The sequence below is a fragment of the Coloeus monedula genome (genome assembly GCF_965178545.1).
Source record: "Coloeus monedula genome assembly, chromosome: 1".
Taxonomy (NCBI): Eukaryota; Metazoa; Chordata; class Aves; order Passeriformes; family Corvidae; genus Coloeus; species Coloeus monedula.
The window spans coordinates 155,749,378-155,770,729 of record NC_138781.1 but is presented as its reverse complement, the minus strand read 5'-3'; the positions used below and the strand labels follow the sequence as shown (position 1 = coordinate 155,770,729).

General features: G+C 41.2%; 2 protein-coding genes across 2 annotated transcripts in view; one reads left to right on the top strand and one right to left on the bottom strand.

The window, feature by feature from the left end:
* The window catches only part of AGO2 (argonaute RISC catalytic component 2), a 57,132-nt gene extending 40,369 nt beyond the window's left edge, over positions 1-16,763 (top strand). The window contains exons 14-19 of the mRNA XM_082289410.1: positions 618-708; positions 1,794-1,988; positions 3,159-3,293; positions 4,033-4,134; positions 4,493-4,692; positions 5,043-16,763. Coding sequence (XP_082145536.1) covers positions 618-708; positions 1,794-1,988; positions 3,159-3,293; positions 4,033-4,134; positions 4,493-4,692; positions 5,043-5,151 — 832 coding nt within the window. The 3' untranslated portion in view covers positions 5,152-16,763. The remainder of the gene's footprint in view (positions 1-617; positions 709-1,793; positions 1,989-3,158; positions 3,294-4,032; positions 4,135-4,492; positions 4,693-5,042) is intronic.
* A 1,918-nt stretch (positions 16,764-18,681) lies between these two features.
* CHRAC1 (chromatin accessibility complex subunit 1) lies at positions 18,682-21,184 on the bottom strand. The gene is made up of 3 exons (XM_082293361.1): positions 21,021-21,184; positions 20,276-20,402; positions 18,682-19,524 (listed from the first exon to the last, which is right to left on the bottom strand). The coding sequence occupies exons 1-3, from the start codon at positions 21,156-21,158 to the stop codon at positions 19,379-19,381; spliced, it is 411 nt and encodes a 136-aa protein (XP_082149487.1). The 5' UTR covers positions 21,159-21,184; the 3' UTR covers positions 18,682-19,378.
* Positions 21,185-21,352: the final 168 nt, after the last annotated feature.

Genomic DNA, 21,352 nt, shown 5'->3' with positions numbered 1-21,352 from the left:
CAAGATTTCCTGTATGAAACTGTGTTATTGAGGAATAGAGTTGAAGCTTAAAACTTGTGTTGTAGTGCTTTGGTGTTCCTCTCTAGGTGCCATGGTTTAATATCTTAACCTAAATATTTGTTTAAAACTTTCAAGCACAGTTTTAAAAAAATGTACTTTGCAAATAATGACTTTGATACCTACAAGTTTTGGACTTCCTTACCAAGACTGTTTTTTATTTGGAAAAAAAAATTTTATTCATAGGTTCTCAATATGTCCACAGTCCTTCAATTTTCTCAGATGCCTTTTGTTACTAAGGGATCAACCTTTACTCCTTTCCACGATCCAGTTAATAAAAACTGCAATTCTGAAAGGTAGAAAAAAACTAGATACATTTTTAAACTAATTTGTAATAAGAGCTACAATTAGCTATGCTTTCAAAATCTGCCTAAGTATTTAGCATGAGAACCTTAATCAGGATTTTTAATTACTGCCACAGGACAAGTGACCAACTCTGATCAAGTGCCAGTTGTTGATGAATTCACTGCAGGAGTACAGAGTACTGTTTATTTGAGTTTTAATGTGCTTTATTAAGCATAAATCTTGCTGCTCTTACAAATCTCCCTTCTCTTTGCCAGACCCCCAGTATTCCAACAGCCTGTCATATTCCTTGGTGCAGACGTAACTCACCCACCAGCTGGGGATGGGAAAAAACCTTCCATTGCTGCAGTGAGTAAATTGTGTCCTGGTCTTTCACCCCAGCTCCCTCCTGCTGCTCAGCTCTAATGCATTTTATTGCTTTCATTCCTTTTGTGGCCCATTGCATCTGATTGCCTAATTATAGCACTGTAAATTATTTTTCTGCAGGAATTTAATGAAACTTCAGAGAGCTTGCTCTGATGCTAATTACTTATATGTGTATATTAGCTTGTAAAATGCCAGAGCTGCTGATACACAGAGGAGCTTTTCTGGGAGCTGATATTTATCAGCAGCCTGTAATGAGCTGGTGCATGTTTTAATCTGCTTCTTCAGCACTTAGAAATGTTCAGAATTTCTTCATTGCTGATAGGGAACTAGGGTGGCTCAGTTGTGGTTTCTGGGGACTCACGCTTCCAGAAAACACAAAATGTGCAGTAATCTGTTGGAAATGTGCTTCTTAACTACAGGGAATGGTCTTTAGTTTGTGTTATGTAAACACCAGTAGTGGCTACTCAGGGTTGTTTAATAATGAAGATCTTTGGTGATGTTAGGCATCTGTTTTAAAAAGTTACACCTGTGTGTCCAGAGAAAGCCAGGTGGAGATATGCTCAGTGCTGGCTTTAATTTTTTTTTTTGTCTGTTTATTTTTAAGTCCCATTCCACTTTTACAGTATATGAATGTTGATGTTTCATAAACAGAAAAATCCCTTCCTTTGGTGAACAGTGTGGATATTTCTGTGGTCCCTCACCATTTCAGTTTGATGGATCCAAAAAACAGACTTGGTCTCCCAGAGTTCAAATTCCTGTGCTGTAGTCTGAACTAAATTAATGGTTTCATGGTATCAGTGCTCCAAACTGTATTTGATTTTTTAAGTGCTTGTAGGTGGAAATAGGGAATGAGTCTTTTAGATTTAAAACAAGTTTTCTTTTTCAGCAGGGTGTGCTGCCACAGGTGGACTAAACCCAAAGCTGTTTCCAAGCACATTTTGATTTCCACTTCATCTTTGCCAGGCCAACCACTCAGCGTGCAAGATACTGTTGAAGACAGTGCAGTTATCTCATGAAACACCTTTATTAAAGTGCTTTTTGGTTTGATGCTAAGCATTTTTCCCCAGGTTGTAGGAAGCATGGATGCTCATCCCAACCGTTACTGTGCCACCGTCCGGGTGCAGCAGCACCGCCAGGAAATCATCCAGGATTTGGCTGCCATGGTCAGGGAATTGCTTATCCAGTTCTACAAATCAACAAGATTCAAACCAACTCGCATCATCTTCTACAGAGATGGTGTTTCTGAGGGGCAGTTCCAACAGGTGATATTTGTCTTTTTGAAATTCTGATGGTGTAGTTTTGTGGTACTAATGGAGATTTATATAAGTCCACCTTTGTGGTTGGAGTTACAAAAAGAAGTACAACCTCAACAAATCTTCCTCAACAAATTTGTTGGATTCTAACCAAGCAGGCAGGAGAAGTGTTTCCATATTTTTCATGTGCTTTTTAAAATACTTTCCCCCTTTAAAATATTTCCCTGTTACAGAATTATAAGTGAAAAGTGTAGTTTTAGCACTCAAATTATGTTCCACATCTGCTTCCTATTTAGGATCTATTAGTCAGACTGTATCCCATGGAACTTAGGCAGTAAGGAAAAATAATGTGTTTTTTTTCAACCAGGAATAATAAATACTGGATTTTCAGTCGCTTTTATTCTGGATAAAACTCATCAGATACTTTGTCATATTTATTATGTTTGCTTGCAAGTACCATATTTTATGAAATATTTTTTAATATATTTTGAAGACCCTTATATACACTTTTCTTTCCAGTATTTATGTATGTAAATAAAAGATACAGAATTGAGTCAGCTTCTCAAAATCCAGGGGGAAGAGAGGAAAGGTCACTTGCTAAACTTGAATTGATAAAATCATCTTTGTATGAGATTTTGATGTATCCTTTTTTGAGTTATCACTGGTCTTCACTGAATTTTTCATGCATAATTAACCCACATTCCAAATCATTGCTTTTTGGTTTGTTCCACTTTCCTTATTATTGATGTCTGTAGTCCTGCACGGGATTGCACAGAGCTGGGAAAGAGCAGCTGAGCTCTTCTGGTTTTTATCCCTTGTACTAGTCTGAAAAATAATTAGTCTGTTGTGTATTCAGCAGCCTAATTAAATGTTCATTTGTATTTGGCAGTTAAAAAGATTTTGACATGCAGCTTGTTAGTTTGAAACTCGTGCTTGGAGCTGAACAAATATGGAAGCAGCTCTCTCCTGGCTCAGGAAACGGCTGATGTAATTTGCCCTCATCAGGGGAAGAAATTAATGTTTGATCCTGAAAGCTTTGACATCCCATTACTCTGAGTGACAGTGCAAGAAGGAACATGATAAATTATCTGTGGATAAACAAACCTGTAGATAAATAAGAGTTATTTGTATGATAGTAATGGTTCATGTTTATCACACTTCTCTCTGTGTGTGGCTCAGGTTCTCCACCATGAGCTGCTGGCTATCAGGGAGGCTTGCATTAAACTGGAGAAGGATTATCAGCCTGGCATCACATTTATAGTTGTGCAGAAAAGGCACCACACCAGACTCTTCTGCACGGATAAAAACGAACGGGTACGTTCTGATTGGGACCCACAAACATCCAGCAGGCAGCCAAGTCACCAATTCCTGTTTATTCTTGGTACTTACTGTGAAGAGGAGACTCCCAAAGTGCAGGATGGAGCTGTTGCTGAGAATGGAGAGTTCCTCATGGCAAAGCTCTGCTCACAGACTGGGCCTTCCACATTGTTTTTCCTTCTGCCAGGCTTCTCTGTGGGAGCACTTGGAGCCCACTAGGCTTCAAGGCAATAGTTAGTAACTCCCAAAACTGACATGAAGGTGGTTGTTATATTAATAAATGCTGTGATTATGGATGTTAAATTGTTTGAAAGTTAAGAATATTTATACATTCTGCTTTGAAGAGTTTTTGAGGGAAGAGGTGGCCTGTCTGACAAGGAAGGATTGTCCCCTCTCACATATAAACAGGAAAAGTTACTCCTGTCCTGGAGTGGGAAGGTGAAAAGAGTTTGAAAAATCAGTTGCAGGAACTTCTTTTTACATTATTCAGAAAAAAAATCTTTTTAGGTAATTTCTAAGAAGATTTTGCTGCTTGTCTCTTCTTTTCTTTCTCCATAGTAGAGACACTCCAGATTGTAAGCTGGAACAAAATTTCAGTTTTGCATATTCTTTCTTCACTTTTCTGCTTTTTATAGATGTTTTCCTTGTGTTTGTTTTCCTGGCTATATAGCTGAAAAGAAAAAAAAAAAGCCCTTTGTGTTGTGCCTCAGTGTCTTTGTATGTCCTGTTCACACAGGTTGGAAAAAGTGGAAACATTCCAGCTGGTACCACAGTAGACACAAAAATCACCCACCCCTCAGAGTTTGACTTCTACCTGTGTAGTCATGCTGGGATCCAGGTAGGACATTTTGTGTGGCATGGTAACTTTTTAGCTGTTAAAGTTTGGCCTAAAGCTGCTTTATCTGATGGCTTTTTGTCCGGTCTGAGGTTTTCAACATGAAATTGCATTTCAGTATGATCATTTAATTTCAGAGATGAAATTCTGGAAAACAATCCTGTCAAAGAAAAGGGGAAGGGATTAGTTTGATGGGGAGCAAGGAAGGAGGTGGTTTGCCTTTTGAAGGAAAAATTAGCTGAGATGTGTAGAACTGCTCCCTGTGACTTCGGAGGAAGCGGCTGTTTCACTGCAGTTCCCTGCAGGGGTGGAAGTTAGGAGATGTTTTGGGAATGCTGACTGCTCTGTGATCTGGCTCCAGGGAACAAGCCGACCTTCTCACTATCACGTGCTCTGGGATGACAATCGCTTCTCCTCGGATGAGCTGCAGATCCTCACCTACCAGCTGTGCCATACGTACGTACGCTGCACGCGCTCCGTCTCCATCCCTGCACCAGCATATTATGCACACCTGGTGGCCTTCAGAGCCAGGTACCATCTGGTGGATAAAGAGCATGATAGGTGAGTTCAGAGGTTTGAATCACTGCAGAATTGGAAAGCAAGGAGGAAGGCAGTGGGCTAATTAATTCTCAGATCAGTGGTGTCCTCAGCAGTTTAAGGGTGAATTTGCTCTCACCACTTAATTATGCTTCTGAAACAAAGCAGAAGATGTTCCTGTATGTGCTGTGTTCTGTTTGTTCTGTTTCAGAACCTCAGTGGTGCTTTAAGGGTAATTAATGTTTGACCATTCTTTTCAGAAGAAACGAATGATACAGAAACATGTCCAAAGAGATGCAGATTAAATAGGATTTCTCTCCCCGCCCCCCAACCTGTTGTTTTTTGTCTTCCCCTGCCCCCCCCTTCTCTTTCAGTGCTGAAGGAAGCCACACTTCTGGCCAGAGCAATGGCAGAGATCACCAAGCACTTGCTAAGGCAGTCCAGGTGCACCAGGACACGCTGCGCACAATGTACTTTGCTTGATGTGTTTCAATGTTCAGCGGCTCCGGACAAGGCAGGATTGGATTCACACCAGAGCAGCTGCACTTAGACCAACAGATGCCCCAGCCCAGGGACAGCCAGCTACGAGTGATGCATCTTAATTCCTTTCTTTCCCATTGCAAGGAAGCCTTCCGTCCAGAATTTCAGACTTGATCACAAACTGCATTCTTCTACCAAACCCTCCTATTGTCGGAAATGTGGTTTGCCAAAAATCTCTGAGCTGCTTGCTATAAAACAGACCCAGATTTTATAATTAAATCAAGAGCTGCGATCTCAGGACTTAGGGAAGAAAAACAAAAAACCAAACCAACAACCCAACCCACAAAACTCCTCATTCAGTTTGCTGTTCATGGAGTTGCTTTTGATAATTTGGAAAGATCTAATTCATACTAAGATTTGATGAGCTAAAACGCTGTGAATCAGCTTTTAATACAAAGGAAAGCAAAGCATCTTTTGAGTATTTATGAAGCCTTGATTATTCTGGATGCATTTACAAAATTTTTATTTTCAAAATAAGAGCGTGACAAAGTTCTGGTTTCTAATTGTCTTATAAAGATTATTCTCAGATTATTCTCTGCGTGTCTAAGGGCATATGTATTTTCTGAAGCTTGTTCTTGAATGTTTTTTATTGTGCTGCATTTTAAAATGTTTTTCATAGACTAAAGATGAATATAAAAAAAAACCAACCTGTAACTAAGCTTTTAATAGCTCCAGTTAGATCGGCAAAAGAGAATGTGCCATTCAAAAATTTGTAAAGTTTTTTTTAAATCATACTGACAGCTAACTTTAGGATTTGTCATACAGGACTGTGACACTTACTTTCCAAAGTCTCTAAAGAATACGGGTCTGTGGTGATAAATACAGTACAATCCTTTTTCACTGTTGTTTGAGTTAATGTAAATTTTATATATGTTTCACAGTATTAATGTGATAGACTAGATGCTATTATTTATTTTTATTTACTAAGGAGTGCTCATCATACTTCTGTTAACATATCAAGAATGCTTTGAACTTAGAAAGTAAAATCCTTTTTGTGGGGACATTACTCTTCAAATGCAAAAAAAAAAATATGCAATCGATGTGGTGAGAGGTCAGAGATGCAGCCAGTGTCTGTTGTAGCTTGGGATTTGCAGAAAGGCTTTTTCAACATGCACACAACACAGCAGGTTTTACCTCTGCGGTTCAGACGCACACAAGACCGACATCCTCCGTTCATTCAAGCACAAAACAATTGTATTTTATTTATATGTTGAGTAGTGGTGAAGCAGGAGCTCTGCTAGAGGAGAGTGGCTCGCTGGAAGTTAGGCAGAAGTCAGAGAATCTATGCAGTAAAGATAAAAATTAGGAAACTGAAGTTTACTTAGGGAGGGAGGTGAAACTCTCTTCATTATGCATAAGATCTGTAGGAGATGTGAGAGTTTGGCCATTCTCTTAGAAGAAGCATTAATTAAAACTGATAATTATTAGACAGATGCTTCTGTTAGTTTGCACACTGGATTCATAAAAACCATAACACACATGTAAACCATTGCACTAATGACAATGCCATGAGCAGGTTTAGCAGAAAATGGAAAAAGCCCAGGAAAGTTGTTTATGCTGAGTTGATCTTGTTTGTTTTTCCATGGGATAACTGAAATGACATGCTGAGAGGCAAGTTGGAAAACCTTTATTCTCTTCCATTGATGGATTTTGCTTTGTCTTTTCCCTTTTCTCTGAGCAGCTGCTCAGTCTCTGTTTGGACACTTTTACCTCTGGCCACTGGGATGGGCGAGTAGCTTTAACCCATGCAGAGCTCTGGGCCACAGAGCAGGTCATCTGCGACTAGGTGGTGTTGGATAAGCTAGAAAATGCCCAACCTTTGCTGCATAAAGATTTTTAGGTACATAATTCCAGTTCAGATCTTCCCCTTGTAGCAGTGTGTTGGTTGTCAGTGTTTTGTAGGTGAAATGTAGAACCTGTTAATGGAATAATTGTATTTGTTTCTCTTACTATTTGTTACTATTACTGTTGTAATAGTATCACTATTCTAATTGGTGATCAGGCTGCTGGCTCAGAGTGTCTTCTTGGTCATAGTTCTATAAATTCAGATTTCTGTAAATTTGAAGCAAATCCTAGGTAGCATTGTCTGTCTTGCTGTGTGCCAGCGAGGTTGTACCTACCTCCCCTCAAGTACCCCTGAGCTGCAGATCCTCCCCTTGGTGGGTGTGTTGCACTTCTCTGTGTTTCCTTGAGAGCTTTCCTATTTCAGTGAAGATATTAATTTGGCAGAGTTTTATATAAGAATTATTTTTATATGGATTCTTCTTATCAAATAGGATAAAGATCATCCATTTTAAGACATCATTTAACTTATTTGCTGTCTGTTATGCAGAGACCTTTTGGATGTGAAATTCATCCCCCTCTTTCCACGGAGATCTGGGACAAAGGAATTGTACAGGTGGTCAGATGGGGTGAGGAGACCAGGATCTGTCTTGACCTCAAATCTCATTTCTGAAGCAGCCTGGGATTGCACTGCATCCTGTTTAAGATGTTTCCTTTGTAAGAGAGTTTTAGGCAGCTCCTTAATCTGAGAGTAGTTGTTGTTTGTGTATCCTCTTGGAATGAGCAGATATTCTGTGTAGCTTTCTTTCCCTAAGTATGAAGAACTTGGGATGTTTATGTGCATTTCAGGATGTTTTTACCTTTTACAGATCTTTCTAAGCCTCTAATACTGCTAATCCTTTATGCCTTGGTGTCTCCCTCCTTTTCCCTCCCACCAGTGGTGAATTAGTGAATAATTTAAAACGTTAAAAAAAACCCCAAACAAACCCACTGATTAAGTACATGCTTTGTAAAGTACAGCATGCTGGCAGTCCAGCAGCTCTCCTTCTGGGAGTATTTTTAATATAAACTATGTATTCAAGAATGTCCAGAAAAACCCACCACAAACACCTAAGATCCTAGTATTATTTTTTATTCTGTACCTCCCACATGTCTGGTGTAGAGCAGAAACATCTCAGGTCAACACAAAGGTCAAGAAGTCTCAGTCTCCCACAGGTTGCTGCTGGAGAAGTGCCAGCTGAGGTCACAGCTCTGAGTCTCTGGGTCACTGTGTAGCTCAGGTCAGCAATAACCAAATTTGTGCCACCCTTGGGCACTTGGGGCATTTTCCAGCCCATGCAAAGGAGTCCCACTGCAGAACCCCCAAAACCAGCATAGGAAGTGTGAAATGCTCCTCTTGGGAGGTGGCAAGTACTGTCAGAAGACATGAAATACTGAAAAGTTAGGTTTTTTTTCCCTGATGTGCAAAATCTAATGCAATAATGAGGTTTGCTTAATGGTGGAAATTTCTGCTCCAGTGGCTGAACAGAGTAACGAGTCCACTCCATCTGTTCTAGCACCCAGGAAACAACTGAGCTGATCCTTAGGAGCAATGTCCTGTTGGGAAATGCTGGAAGTAGGTGGATTTGTCTCTGCCTGTATGTGGCAATTAAGACAGCCCTATGCAATTTAACACTTGTGTATGTGTGTGTGTGTGTTTGCACTGATGTACAGTGTGAGATGAGTTGTTTTATTAGAGCTCCTTATTTTGGCTCGGTTTGCTTTAGAATATTTAACTTAGTGAATTACAATCAATGATCTTCCATGTAGAAGCTTTGGCACAGGAATTCCCTTGTTTCTTGATCTGTCAGGTAACAAATACCATTGATCTCTATCCAGGCCCCCAGGCAGCGTTCCCTGATAGTAAAAAAAAAAAAAAGGTTGTGAAGGTTTGGCTTTGATTCTTCCTCTCTCAATAACTCCTGCAGCCTTTGTCCATTGTAACAGAGTCTTGTTCTTGTTGGATCATTTTTATAAGACGAGGTATTTCCACAAGGATTTTCAAATTAAAACTTTTGGAGAGTAGGTGTGAGGAGTTCAGGGGTTTTTCTGAAAAGATTGAATTTTCTAAGATGCTTCTTAGTTTTTGTTTCTGACTCAAGTCATTGGGGCCCAAAGGCTTTTGATTAAATAGCAGACTCAGTCAAATAAGCATCTCTGGTGGCATAAATAACCCATAAGGGACCTTTTTTTTTAAAGACATCTTTGACATCTTTTACACATTAACTAAACGAATGTAAGAAGAGTTCTCAGTATTTTTCACACTTGAGACCAGTGTAATTAAACTCACTTGTTTTCCTGTTTTTTTAATACTCTTCTCCTGCCATAGCATCTCTCTTTGTGTGGCTTTCCCCATTCCTAATGCAGGGCAGTCCTTTGTTTTTTACTTTCATATTCCATTTGGTAACATGCTTCTTGATGCACACATGCCATCTTTCCTAAGGAAAACTTCAAGTAGAAGGTAATTGCACTGATTTTTTGGGTTTTTTTAACCTCTCTTTTTACTGTAAGATTTTTTTTTTTTTTGCATCTGTTGTGGCTCTTTGAAAATACTGTAAATAGTGCTCTGTACAGCAAATACTGAAATGCTGGGGATACCATTCCTTGTTATATATTCCAGAATCCTGCCATATTTTCCAGTGTTGATATACGAGCTTTGGTGTCAAATGCTGTTAGCCTTTGTTTGCATTATAGTGTTAATCCAAGAACGGCACAGTTGCTTTATGACAGTGGAAATATTTAGGGTTTGTTGGAATTTATAAAACATTTCTTCCCTCCCCTGTGCACATTCCTGCCAGGCCACAGAGATGCATTTTTTCAGCTCTCGCTGTGCTCGTTGTCTGTGCAAGGTTCAAATGCCAATTTTGGTATCAGTTAGGTGACTGATGGCATTAATGTAATACCTGGATCATCAGCTGTACTCTCACAGGTTTTCCTTGGTTGCTTCAGCATCTGATTCTAGTGTCGTAGAAGCAGAACCAGTGGATGTGGCAGAATTAGTGGAATTACAGGGATTTGGGATCCAGTTAGGATGTCTTGCTGTCTGTCCCTGCATGGTGTGGGATTGGGGTGTGCAGTGGATGTTTCAGTGCTCTGAGCTAAAGGAATGGTGTCACCTCTGCCCATGGATCTCCCGTCCATCAGCAGTTGCCTTTTGCTTCCATAACCCTCGGGGACAGGACAGACCCCAACTCCAGCCCCACTGTCTGAAGTTAGGATGCAAACCATCAAGTCCTGCCTTCCGTTTCTGAGGGTAAATGACTGGAAAGATGCATTTTCTGAGAGGGTTTAATCCAGATTGTATGGGAGAGGGGTGCTGTGTGTGCTTGGTGTGGCACAGAATCTGTTTAATCTCATTTAGTGTTTCAGTTGCTTTGTCACTTCTTCGAAGTGTTAATTTGAATGTAATTGCTTGGCCAAATCACTACAAAAGTGGGTTTGTGAGAATCTTTAGTTACAAAGCAGGTGCAGTTCAAGGCTACCTCCAGTGTTCCTTCACAGAAGAATTCATTGACGTGAACCTCCCACTAAGCAGCCAAAATGCTCCCAGAGGGACTGGATTTGTCCTGGTCTGTTCCTTCCTGGGAAGTGGCAGTGCCATACTGTGATCCTGGGTGGCTGCTCAGCCTTCCCTCTGTCTTCCAGAGGTGCCCCTGTGTATTGAGAGGGTACCAGACCTGGCAAGAGGCACGTCTGGCACATCTGCTTCTGCTCAGGGTCAGTCCATCGCAGCAGTTCCCTCTGTGACCTGTCCCTTTACTTGAGTTTCTATACTGTTGTTTTCCAAATGAAAAATGTTTCTGTTCTTTACCTGTTGGCCAGAAAATGTCAGGTTTTCTCTGAAAGTGACGTGAAGGTGCTTGAAATGTATTTTGAGTCTGAGGCAAAAAGTAATTTAAAAATTATTTTTAAATGTGTTTTTTAGATGAGTTGACATGCGACTGTAAGAGTGAAAATACTTTATTCCTTGCTCGGAAAATTAAAAACTTTAAAGTGCAGGAAAAAAACCCAAACCAAACCACCAAAAAACAACCCCAAACCTGAGTATGTTCATCTTGGGACTGTTTAGTGTCAGTTCTGTGCAGAGCCTTGGCCAAAACTCAACCCCGACATAAGTGCACATGGACTGAGGGTGCTTTAAGTGACCTGAAATGAAACTGTAGAAAACTGTGTTAATACATCAGAATTTTGTTTACAATTATTCCAGAAAAGCTTCCTCATCTCAGAACAAACCACTCTGCTGACAGAAATACCTGTTGGAGCACCGTGTGCTGGTGTGGTTTTGTAGCAGTGTTAAAGTTGATTTTTATTTAGAGGTAACAGGTCTTTGTGCTATGGATTTTGGCCTATCACAGTGAGTTTCCTGGGATTCTGTGCTCCCTGCAATTTCCTTCCCTTAATCTCTGGCTGTAGACACTAATGGAGCTCATCCATGGCAGGAGATTGCTGATGTCCTGACTTTCGGGAGCCCAGATTTTGCAAGTGACTGAATAAATTATAAATCAGCTCATTAATAACTGAATGGGGCAAAATCCTGTCAGTTTGGTTCAGTTCTCAGTCATGATTTAACAAAGCCCCCCCAAAAGTGTGAAGTGCAGGGTAAATGGCTGCTTTGGAGATGTTTCACTATATTCTGCACTGCAGATCGAGGACACTATTGCTGGCAGGGCTTGCACTGTGCAGAGATGCTGAACAGCTCCTCTGTCTCTGATGGGAGCAGAGTTTTGTATACAGACAAGGCAGACCTGGGATCATCAGGAAGTTTAAGGAGCCCTGTGCTTGGTGCTGCTCATGCCATAGAGAAAAGAAAGACTGGGTACCCCAGCCCTTGGGGAAATGAGATGAGGAAGTGAGGGGAGACATTTCCTTGCAAAATTGCCAATTTAAGCACTTGTTCAGGTGACAGTTTAATTCTTAGTTTTCCTTCTGGCTTCCCTGCAAGTGCCCCTCAGAAATCCCCCCTGCTGCACCCATCTGCTGGCCCCATCCCAGAGGGGGAAGGTTGGTAGGGAGCTCCCCAAGTTGGTTTGTGGTGTCAGGGAGCTCTGACTTGGTTGGGGCCAGGACAGGGAGGGTTGAGAGGTTGGCAGGAGTCAGTTGTGGGAGTTCTGTACATGGCAGCACTACAGACCTGCAGCACCAGGTAAAGTCTGGCTGCTCCTTCCTCCCACCTAAAAATCCCCCAAAAAAGCAATTCCTTTGGATTTATCCATGCGCTGCCTCAGCAGATGCATCCTAAAACTGCCTGTGGCTGCTCTTCCACCAGCCAACCTCCCTGTGTGGTTTGAGGAGCCTTGGCTTGCAAGGCAGTTCTGTATCAAAGGCAATAATCCTTTCCACGGGCTTCTTAGGAGTGCACAGGTTTTAGTTGCGTTTTTCTCCTCACATTTTTAATGTGCTGTTGTACCACGGGCTTTAGTTTTGTTATTTTTTTCCTCCCTTTAAACACAACTAAACCACCTCCTGGAACAGCTGCTCTCTGCTCATCAGCAGGGATTGCAGATGCTGTCTGACCTGGGAGCAAGCCTAGGAGTTGTCCCCAAAATTTAAATTTGAACTTTTCTGGTCGTTTTATGGGGTTTTTTTGAGTGTGCATGGCAAGTGTGAATGGTGAACAGGTCAGCAGGCAAGCTTGGGAGTCTCTAATCCCCTGGCTGGTGCTGTTTGTGTTTGCTTTGTTAGGTTGGATTTCCTGTCAGAAAAAAAAAAAAAATTAAATAATGTGGACTTTTTTCTGTGTTTGTCAGCTTTTCCTGGTTTTAAAGCCATGAATAGAGGAAGCTTCACTCGTGCCATTATTTGTGAAATTGCATATTTTTGCCTGCCATGTACTTGGCTCAAAGCAGATGCTGTCTGGGCTTTATGAGCACCCCAAAACCTCAGCTGCTGTGGGTTGGATCAGACCTCTCAAGTACCAACATGAGATCCAGTGAATTTTGTTTCTAGATTTCCCCAAAGTTAATTCTGCATCAACTGTGAGGTGCTCAAACCTCACTGTTCTATAGCACTGTTTCTATGCTATAAAAACTATAAGGATTTGACCCAAATTTTGTCATTCCTGATACATTTTCTCGTGAAACTTAACATGACTGAGCCCTTCAATTGCTCATCTCATTTACACATGACGACTTTGTAATTGCATTTTAAAGAAAATAAGAGAAAAAAACCCAACTAAACCATCAAAATCCATTAAAAAGTAAGTTTCAGAATTATTTATCTTGGAAAATCAAATTTTCAGTGAGGTGCAATGAGGAATTACATCTGGCAAAGCTCTGTGCTGTCCTGAAGACTGTTACCACTTGCTTTCTGTAATTTGTTGATGAAGTTTAGTAGATTTGCTAGATCTGTGTGTGTGTCCCTTGCTGTGTGTGTACACACGTGTGTGATAGGAAAGGGGACAGTATATAGGCTGTCTGTAAAAGATAAAAAGGCAATATTTGGCTGGAAATAATAAGCACAATTTCCGTGGCTTTTGCAGTATTTTATTAGTTGAACAATCACAAAGACTTCAACATTTAGGGCAGTTGATAAGTAAAGGTCCAGCCCTGGATTTCTGTGCAGCAGAGTGGTTAACTTGATCTTGGGAGGGTGAGATAGAAAACAGAATGTATTGATTAAATCCTTTTTTTTTTTTTTTGCTTTAATTTTGGTACATTGCAAATTTAACTGACTTTATCTGCTAAGGTTTTTAATCTTTTGTTTTAATAGTATCAATTTTTAAAAATTATTTTTTATAAAATAACTGAAAAAAAAGAACCAAAAATCAATCCAGAAGCTTAATATTGTAAATGTTCCCTCCAATCAAAATGTTTCTATGACCATATAAAGTTTGCTTTTTTTTTTTTTTTTTTTTTTTTTTTTTGAGAAAAAAAGAAAAAAGATACGATGTTAAGGTTGTTCCAAGTGGTACTAAATGTGTGTTGAGTAGTTTTGTGTGTGTGTGTTGCATCTCTGTGGAACTGTCTCGTGCTTGCAGTATATAAATGATGTAGTGCTGGCTGGGGGAGAGTAGCACTTGTAATGCAAAAACCAGACCCAGAATTACTCTCAGCTGACTCTGAAGGGTATCCCTGGCACTGTAGGATTTCCCGTGGAGGTTGGAGGCATCACTTGGCAGTGCTGGGGGGTCACAGGGGGGTGGAATCAATCCATTGCTTCTCTCGCTGCCGTAGGTGAGCACTTGCATGATGCTGTGTGGCCACGCCACTTTAAACTAAGCCTTAACTAAATGATAAATGTGTCAGATTTCTCTCTCAGAGTATGCAAAAATACTGTTTAATGACAGGAGGATGTTCCTGTAGAGCTTCAGTGTTAGTAAAGGAAGTCTCCTGGCCTGAGAAATAAGGGATGCCTGTAGCTGTCTGTACTGTGATGCCTCTTTGGGCACTGGCTGTTGAGGCCTCTTGGGCCTTCCTCCAGCAGCTGACCCCAAACAGGCTTTCCCAAATCCCAAGCTTTTTGTTGTCCTTGTTGTCAGACATATTCTTCTCCCTCCCCCTGCCAGCAAATCTCTGCCTGAAGGAGGATTGTGATCTAACACTTCAAATTTTACATCCCAAAAAAAGCCATTCTTGAGTTCCGTGCTTGCTTCGGGTAGGTGCCACCGATTCCATTTCTTATGACTGACATAGGATCCTTAAAACATTTTAAATAGAGGCAAAAAAAAAGTGTTGGGGACCCAGCTTGCTTTTATTTTAGTATTTTTTTTTCCAATTTGGATCTACCTCATGTAACCAGTTGGGTGCTAATTACTCAAATTGTCAAGGAGATTTGACAAAGGCGACCAAATCGACCCCAACCATGGCCCAAAACCTTGGGTTTCTTGTTCTGAGACAACAATCTTGGATTTGAGTTCTATTCTTTGTGCCTTTGTGTTTTTTTTCCCCAGTGCACAACAATCAAAACTCATCTTGATTAAAAACAGCAAATGGATTTTAACCATGCCACAAAAAACTGAATTTGAAAATATTTTTCAGTGTAGCAAGTTGTAAAATAAAGTATCACAGCTGACCTAGGCAAAGAGAAATACCCAATAAAGAAGGTTTTGGAAATGTTTAATCCTGACCCCAGATCTCTACATCTCTGTGTCTCTATGTATGCATATAGCACACGACTTTGTGTGTGTATGTGTATATATATAAATTTGATACATGTGTAAGGGTGAGGGAATAAAACATCATTGACCTTTCCACAGTTTTGTATGTAACAGTTTACAACAATGTGTAACTTTTTTCTACTATGTGAACCTTTTTTACTCAAAAAGAATTCCTTTTCGGAAAGCTTTAAGTTGTGATATGCTATCATTTTTTGAAGTTTAATAAATTTTTTTAAAATCCACTTTTTACCAGTACCTACTACACAGGGGGACTCTTTGCTGTAAAATTGTATTTAGTTTAAATATTAAAAGAAAAAAAAAAAATCTATATATGGGATTGTAAAAGTGCTGACATTCCATCATGGCAGGACTTCCAAGCTGTTTCCTAAGGCTTTCTGTTGCAGAGAGACTCGAACAAAAGGAAAATGCCTCTGTTCAGTGTTTTTATAAAACTGCTCCATCAGGTCTAGACTTAAGCTATATTTTCTAAAGCCTAATCATCCTTTAATATGCTGCAGATAAATGATCAGCATGGTTGCACTTTCTCAGTAATAATGTTTGCCCTGCAATTGGCTCGTGATAAGAACTTTAGTTTTTTAACAAAACCAATCGTACTTTGGGCAGAAGGTAATATTTATATAGGTACCTCAAGATAAAAAAAAAAAAAAAAAAAAAAAAAGAGCCTGAATATGCTGCATTTTGTTTCTTTAACATTTTTCATGTAGCATTTGTTTGGTTTTCTGGTTTTTTAGGAGATGACTTAGCTACCTGTTTGCTTTGGGGGACCCCAGTAGCATTTTAGGCCATTGTATTCCTTGGGTCTCGCAGAATGTAGTATCCTGCCTTGGGATCATGCAGAAGTTTGGGATGGGATGTGCCCTGCAGTGTGTACACACAGGGAGGGGGACCATGGGAATTCGCTTTGTAGACTTCAGGAAAAGGAGGAAAAGGATACTATATTCCTAAAACAGACAATACATGTTCCTAATCTTAATTCTGTTGTATTTGGTTTTGCTCTTTCTGCTTTCTTGCCTCTTTTCTCAAATACGAGTGTGGAAAGGGGCAGTTTTTTAATGGGGACACAGTGACCTGCCCCATTGGTGGATGTTTTGGGGGTGATTCCCCAAATCCATGGGTAAGAGCAGTGCCCCATGCTGGAGCAGGACTCTCCTGCTCTCTGCCCACTCCCTACTGCAGGTCCACCCTCTACTCCTTCATTTCCGAGTCGGTGAAAATCTAAAAATGTGCAGAGATGGGGAATTTTTTGTTGAGAACTGTTGAAGGAAGCTTCAAAGGCTGTGAAATTGAGCATTTATTGTCATGTTTTTAAGCTTAGGTGGGTCCTTTTCCAAGTTTGTTTTACAGCTTGCAAGGTAAAATAGTTTGCACTACTTTTGCAATAAACTCATGAAAAACCTAACAGGTTCTGTTCTGGTTTCTTACTGTATGTATACAACTAATACTAAAGATTTAGCAGAGTGTTTTTCACCTCAAAACATAAGACTTGTAACAAGCTCAGAATGCTGTAATTCCTGACAAAATAATGATGTGAATGATATTTTATAAAGTTATTTTGTATGGTGTCAATTTTGTTTTGCCTCATAGTATGTCAATAAAATAAAATTCCTCATCTTTACAAGAGATTGTTTCATGTCTTTTCATTTAATATTTGACCATTTTCTGCAGTTAACTTGTGCACTGTGAGACTGTACCAAAATCCCCGGTCCCATTGGCCTCCCTTGCATTTCACCCCTTAGTTGTGTTCTTGAAGTTTCCCTGTGCTCCCACCTGCTCTGTGCCCAGCCAGAGACAATCCTTGCTGCTTTAACTGCTTATAAGGTGTAATCCTGGAGTTGTTTATGGAAGATGAACATTTTGGAAACCACTTGCTTGAAATGCCTTTTTTTTTTTTTCCCTGAGTGTATCCCTACAGTGATCAATTTTTAAATGAAGAAGATGTAGCACCTGGTGGTGATTATAAAGCATCCAACAGCATTGCAAAGATGCCAAGGAGCTTCCTTTGGGAGCCCAACTCTGCAAACAGATTGGTTTTACTCAATATTATGAAATACTGTCAGAGCTGTCTCTTCCCTTTATTTTTTCCCTTGTTTTTGAACCGCTGCTTTGAATTGGATGAGGTTTTGCTCTGTGTCAGGCTCTTGGGGAAAACAAATAACCCTTCACTGCTTTGATGGCAACAAGCTTTGGCAGATGCAGGGCCTTGGAGCAGGCTGTGGCAAATTTTGGCTGCTCTGACATTCCCGTTGAGGATTCTGGCTGAATGAATCCAGAAGGGTGTGCAAATTCTTTTGGTCTCAGTAATTCACAGAATATGTTCATCATCCCCCAGGAAACTTCTAAGAGGGATGAAATATGGCAATTTATACTTACTAACCACAGTTCTTTCGTCATTTTGGCAAGTTTAGGAAACTTCATGTCCTTTGAGCAGCACTGGCTGGGGAAGGATCTCCCAAGGTGGTGTTGTAGGGGGAAAAAAGAAACGTCTATAATAATAATAATTCATTCTGGCAAGCGTCCCCTGGCCTGTGTTCCACTGCCTAAAATTCCAGAACACCTTAAACAGGTCAAGATACTTGGTCACTTTTGAGGAAGTTCATGTTAAATGATGCAGTTTGACAGAAGAGAGGAAATAGGATGAGAAAGCTCATGGGTTGAGATACAGACAGCGAGCTCACTGAGCAGTTGCTGTCATGGGCAAAACAGACTCGACTGGAGGGAAAATTATATAATTTACTGACATTAAATGGAATCATATGGTGAGAAACTAAGTCAGAAATTAAAACCCCTTTCCACCCCTTTTCCAGACAACACTCTCCCCTTTTCCCTCTTGCCTCCTCTCTCCAGGGCGCAGTGCTGGGGATGGGGCTGTGGTCAGACCCCTGCCAGGGCTGGGAGGACGTTCCTCTCTGTGGCTGTGACCCACCCAAGGTAACCATGGTTCAGGTTTGTTTGAGGGCAACAGAGCTTGTTGCCCTCATCCCTGTTTATGCTGGAGAATTACTGTGCAATTTTGTGCTGGTTTATCTCTTTTTCTTTCCCAAAAAACTGTCACCCCCCCAAACAGCATTCCATGCTCAGTTTCCCCACACATTTCCATGCACTTTTAATATTTAAAAAAAAAGCACAAACCAGCTCTTTCAACAACGGTGTAGTTCCGCCTTTACCCACTTGGGAATATCCCCAGGGATCCAGCCCCACTCAGCACTCACTGCAGCATTCCTGCTACAGTATGATTTTCATTTATGATAACTTCAGGAAATTTTTTTACAGTGCAACATCCTCTGATCTTTACCCTGCCCTCCAAATTAGGGTGTTGCTTGAGTCAAATTTCCAGCTGGTTTTCTGCCCAGCTTTTTTGGAGTGGGAGGTTCTTATTCCCTGTCAACAATCCAGTACCTACCTGGGGCATTCCTCACACCGGGGAAGAGATCTCAGTCACTTCTCTCTCTCTGAGTGACCGTGACACTGCAGACATTGCCACACTGACCACGAGTGTGACTGAAGCTGGAAAGAACTACAGGAAATTTCTGCATCCATTGTCAGTTTTCATACAAAATGTTTATTTTAAAAAGTTGCATGTAAAGTTCTGCACAAGATGGTTGCCACTTCTGTAGTATTAAAAAAAAAAAAAGAAAAACAAACCAAAACCAAATGAAAAATCCATCTCTCTCCACATGGCAAAGGAGCTGCTCATTCTGAAGAACCCACAATTAACAGACTTCAATGTGCATTTTGGCAGGAGAAACTGCAGAAGTGGAGTTCATTCAGGAAAAGGGCTCTAGATGCAAGTATTTACATAATTTTCTATCCCATTTACCACCACAGCTACAGAACCACATTAGCCCTTGGGATGGATCTCCTCTAACACGTTTTAGTGCACACATGGCTGTTTTTACAGACTTTTTTCATGGACTTGGTCCACTTTTGGAGCTTTTGAACTGAAATCTGCTCTAAAGAAATTTTAAATTTGGGTAATGATTGTCTGACAAAGCAACTTCAAATCATCTGACCAAGCTCTGCTGTCAGGTTTGCACTGTCTCTTCCTACCCTGCCGTGTTTCTGAGGGAAGAATTCCATTCTCCAATGAGTATGAAGTTCAATTTCTAAACTTCTTTAAGCAAAAGCAGATGGCTCAGTGTATAAATAAATCCAGCATCTGGATTCTCAGTCACAAAAATAACATCCTTTATACAATAGAAAATGGATCAACTATGAAACAATTTTCCATTGGCCTTAAGATCCAACACTGTCACCAACAGCTTCATCTTCATCCTCTTCCTCCTGACCCTCGTCATCGTCTTCCCTCACTTCTCCATCTCGCTTCTCTTTTTCAAGCATTTTTAGATACTTGCTAGCTAGGATCTTCTTTGGCAAGATATCTGGAAGGCAGAATTGTGGCTTTTATAGTCTGTTTGAACACTTGTATTGCCTCATTAATATTATTGCATCCAAACCACTAATGAGCCAAAAAGAAATATTAATATTTTTAACAAACCTTAAGTGAACAACCAGGTAAGTTGGTCTGACTTACACAGCTGTAAGAGTAGGAGGGAGCTACCCACTTATGGTACAAGTAGCCCAAGATAAGGACTCTATTTAATGACTGATTACTGGTAACTATCTTTACAGTCTGCTAATGTAAATTATTTGATGTAAAACTGAGTGCTCAACTGCCTTAGATCCAACAAGCCATTAATATAAAACCCAAGTATCAGTAAAAACACATGTGTGTGTTTATATCTAAAAGGAGAGAGGGACCATACAATGAAGCTCTTTTTCTCAAAATTTACAGATTCCGACATGTCATTTTTGGTCCACATAACTTCTCACCTAAAGATGTGCAATGATCTTCTTTCACAGGCCTAAAGCTTTCAGATGGAACTGCTGGAATTTAAGAAATGCCTAAGGTAATATCCTGAGAACTGTATATAGTATAACTGCATAATTTAGAGGCAAGCAGAAAAATCCCCATTCACAAATAAATGTTCTCAGTGACGTAGTTTATGAGTTCCAGTTGAATGCTATGCAGGAGATCAATGACCAGTAGAAAAAATGGGTCCTCACAGAGCATTAAGAACAAGATTTCATTTTCCAAAGCAGACACTGGATTTACCCTTATGCTATCGATACCTGCAAGGAACTGAAAAGTCTCACACTCTTCTGCTGTATGAGACAGGTCAGTGTAAGTCAGAGCATTCTTCTCCTTCCCTCTGCCGTGTTTGTAGGAGTATGTAGCCAAATACTGAACAAAAAGCTCCTAAAAATTAAAACAAAACTGAGCAGTCAGACTAAGAATTCACATATATAGTTGATCCCTATCTAAAGGCAGAAGCACCATATTTAACTGCACATACACTAGGCACAGTGCAGAAACTCATTAAATTTCAGTAGCTGAAGGGAGTCTAAAGGAAGGATGGAGAGAGACTACTTGCAAGAGCAAGTAGTGACAGAACAAGGGGGAATAGCTTCGAGCTGACAGGAAGTAGGTTTAGATCAGATATTAGGAAGAAATTCTTCCCTGTGAGGGTCGTGAGGTCCTGGCACAGGGTGCCCAGAGAAGCTGTGGCTGCCTCATCCCTGCAAGTGTCCAAGGCCAAGTTGGACGGGGTTTAGAGCAACCTGGTCTAGTGGAAGGTGTCCTTGCCCATGGCAGGGGTTTGGAAACAGATTTCTTTAGTTCCTCCCAACACAAACCATTCTGTGATTCTGAACTCGGGGCAGCTTTAAGGTCAGTTCAGTCTCGGGATGCGGACAGAGAAGGGAAGCGGGAGCCCGGCCCGGGCCCGCGGGAGCGCTCCGGAGGCAGAGGCCCCTCAGCCGGGGAAGGGAGGCGCGGGGGAGCCCGAGGGCAGGGCAGGGCAGGGCGAGCCAGTACCGTGGCCTTGGCGGTGAGAAACAGCGCGTCCTGGTTGATGCTGGAGACCTCCGGGGAGCTCTTCATGATGACCCGGATCCTCGACAGGGGCAGCGACACCAGACGGTTCTCGGTACCGCTCAGCCGCGCCGCCGCCATCTCAGCCCGTCCCCGCGGCACCGCGGGCACGGCCCGCCGGGAGCTGTAGGCGGCGGCTGCCGGGACTACAGCTCCCTACAGCACCGGGATCCGCCCAGGACCCGCCCGCCCCCGCCGGGACTACAGCTCCCTACAGCACCGGGATCCGCCCAGGACCCGCCCCCGCCGGGACTACAGCTCCCTACAGCACCGGG

Excerpts from the sequence above, each read along its gene's own strand:
- CHRAC1 (XM_082293361.1), bottom strand. The coding sequence starts at position 21,158 with ATGGCGGCGGCGCGGCTGAGCGGTACCGAGAACCGTCTGGTGTCGCTG. Across the intron at positions 20,403-21,020 it reads TTCTCACCGCCAAGGCCACG|GAGCTTTTTGTTCAGTATTT; the intron begins GTACTGGCTCGC and ends TTTAATTTTTAG. Across the intron at positions 19,525-20,275 it reads GACTTTTCAGTTCCTTGCAG|ATATCTTGCCAAAGAAGATC; the intron begins GTATCGATAGCA and ends TCTGCCTTCCAG.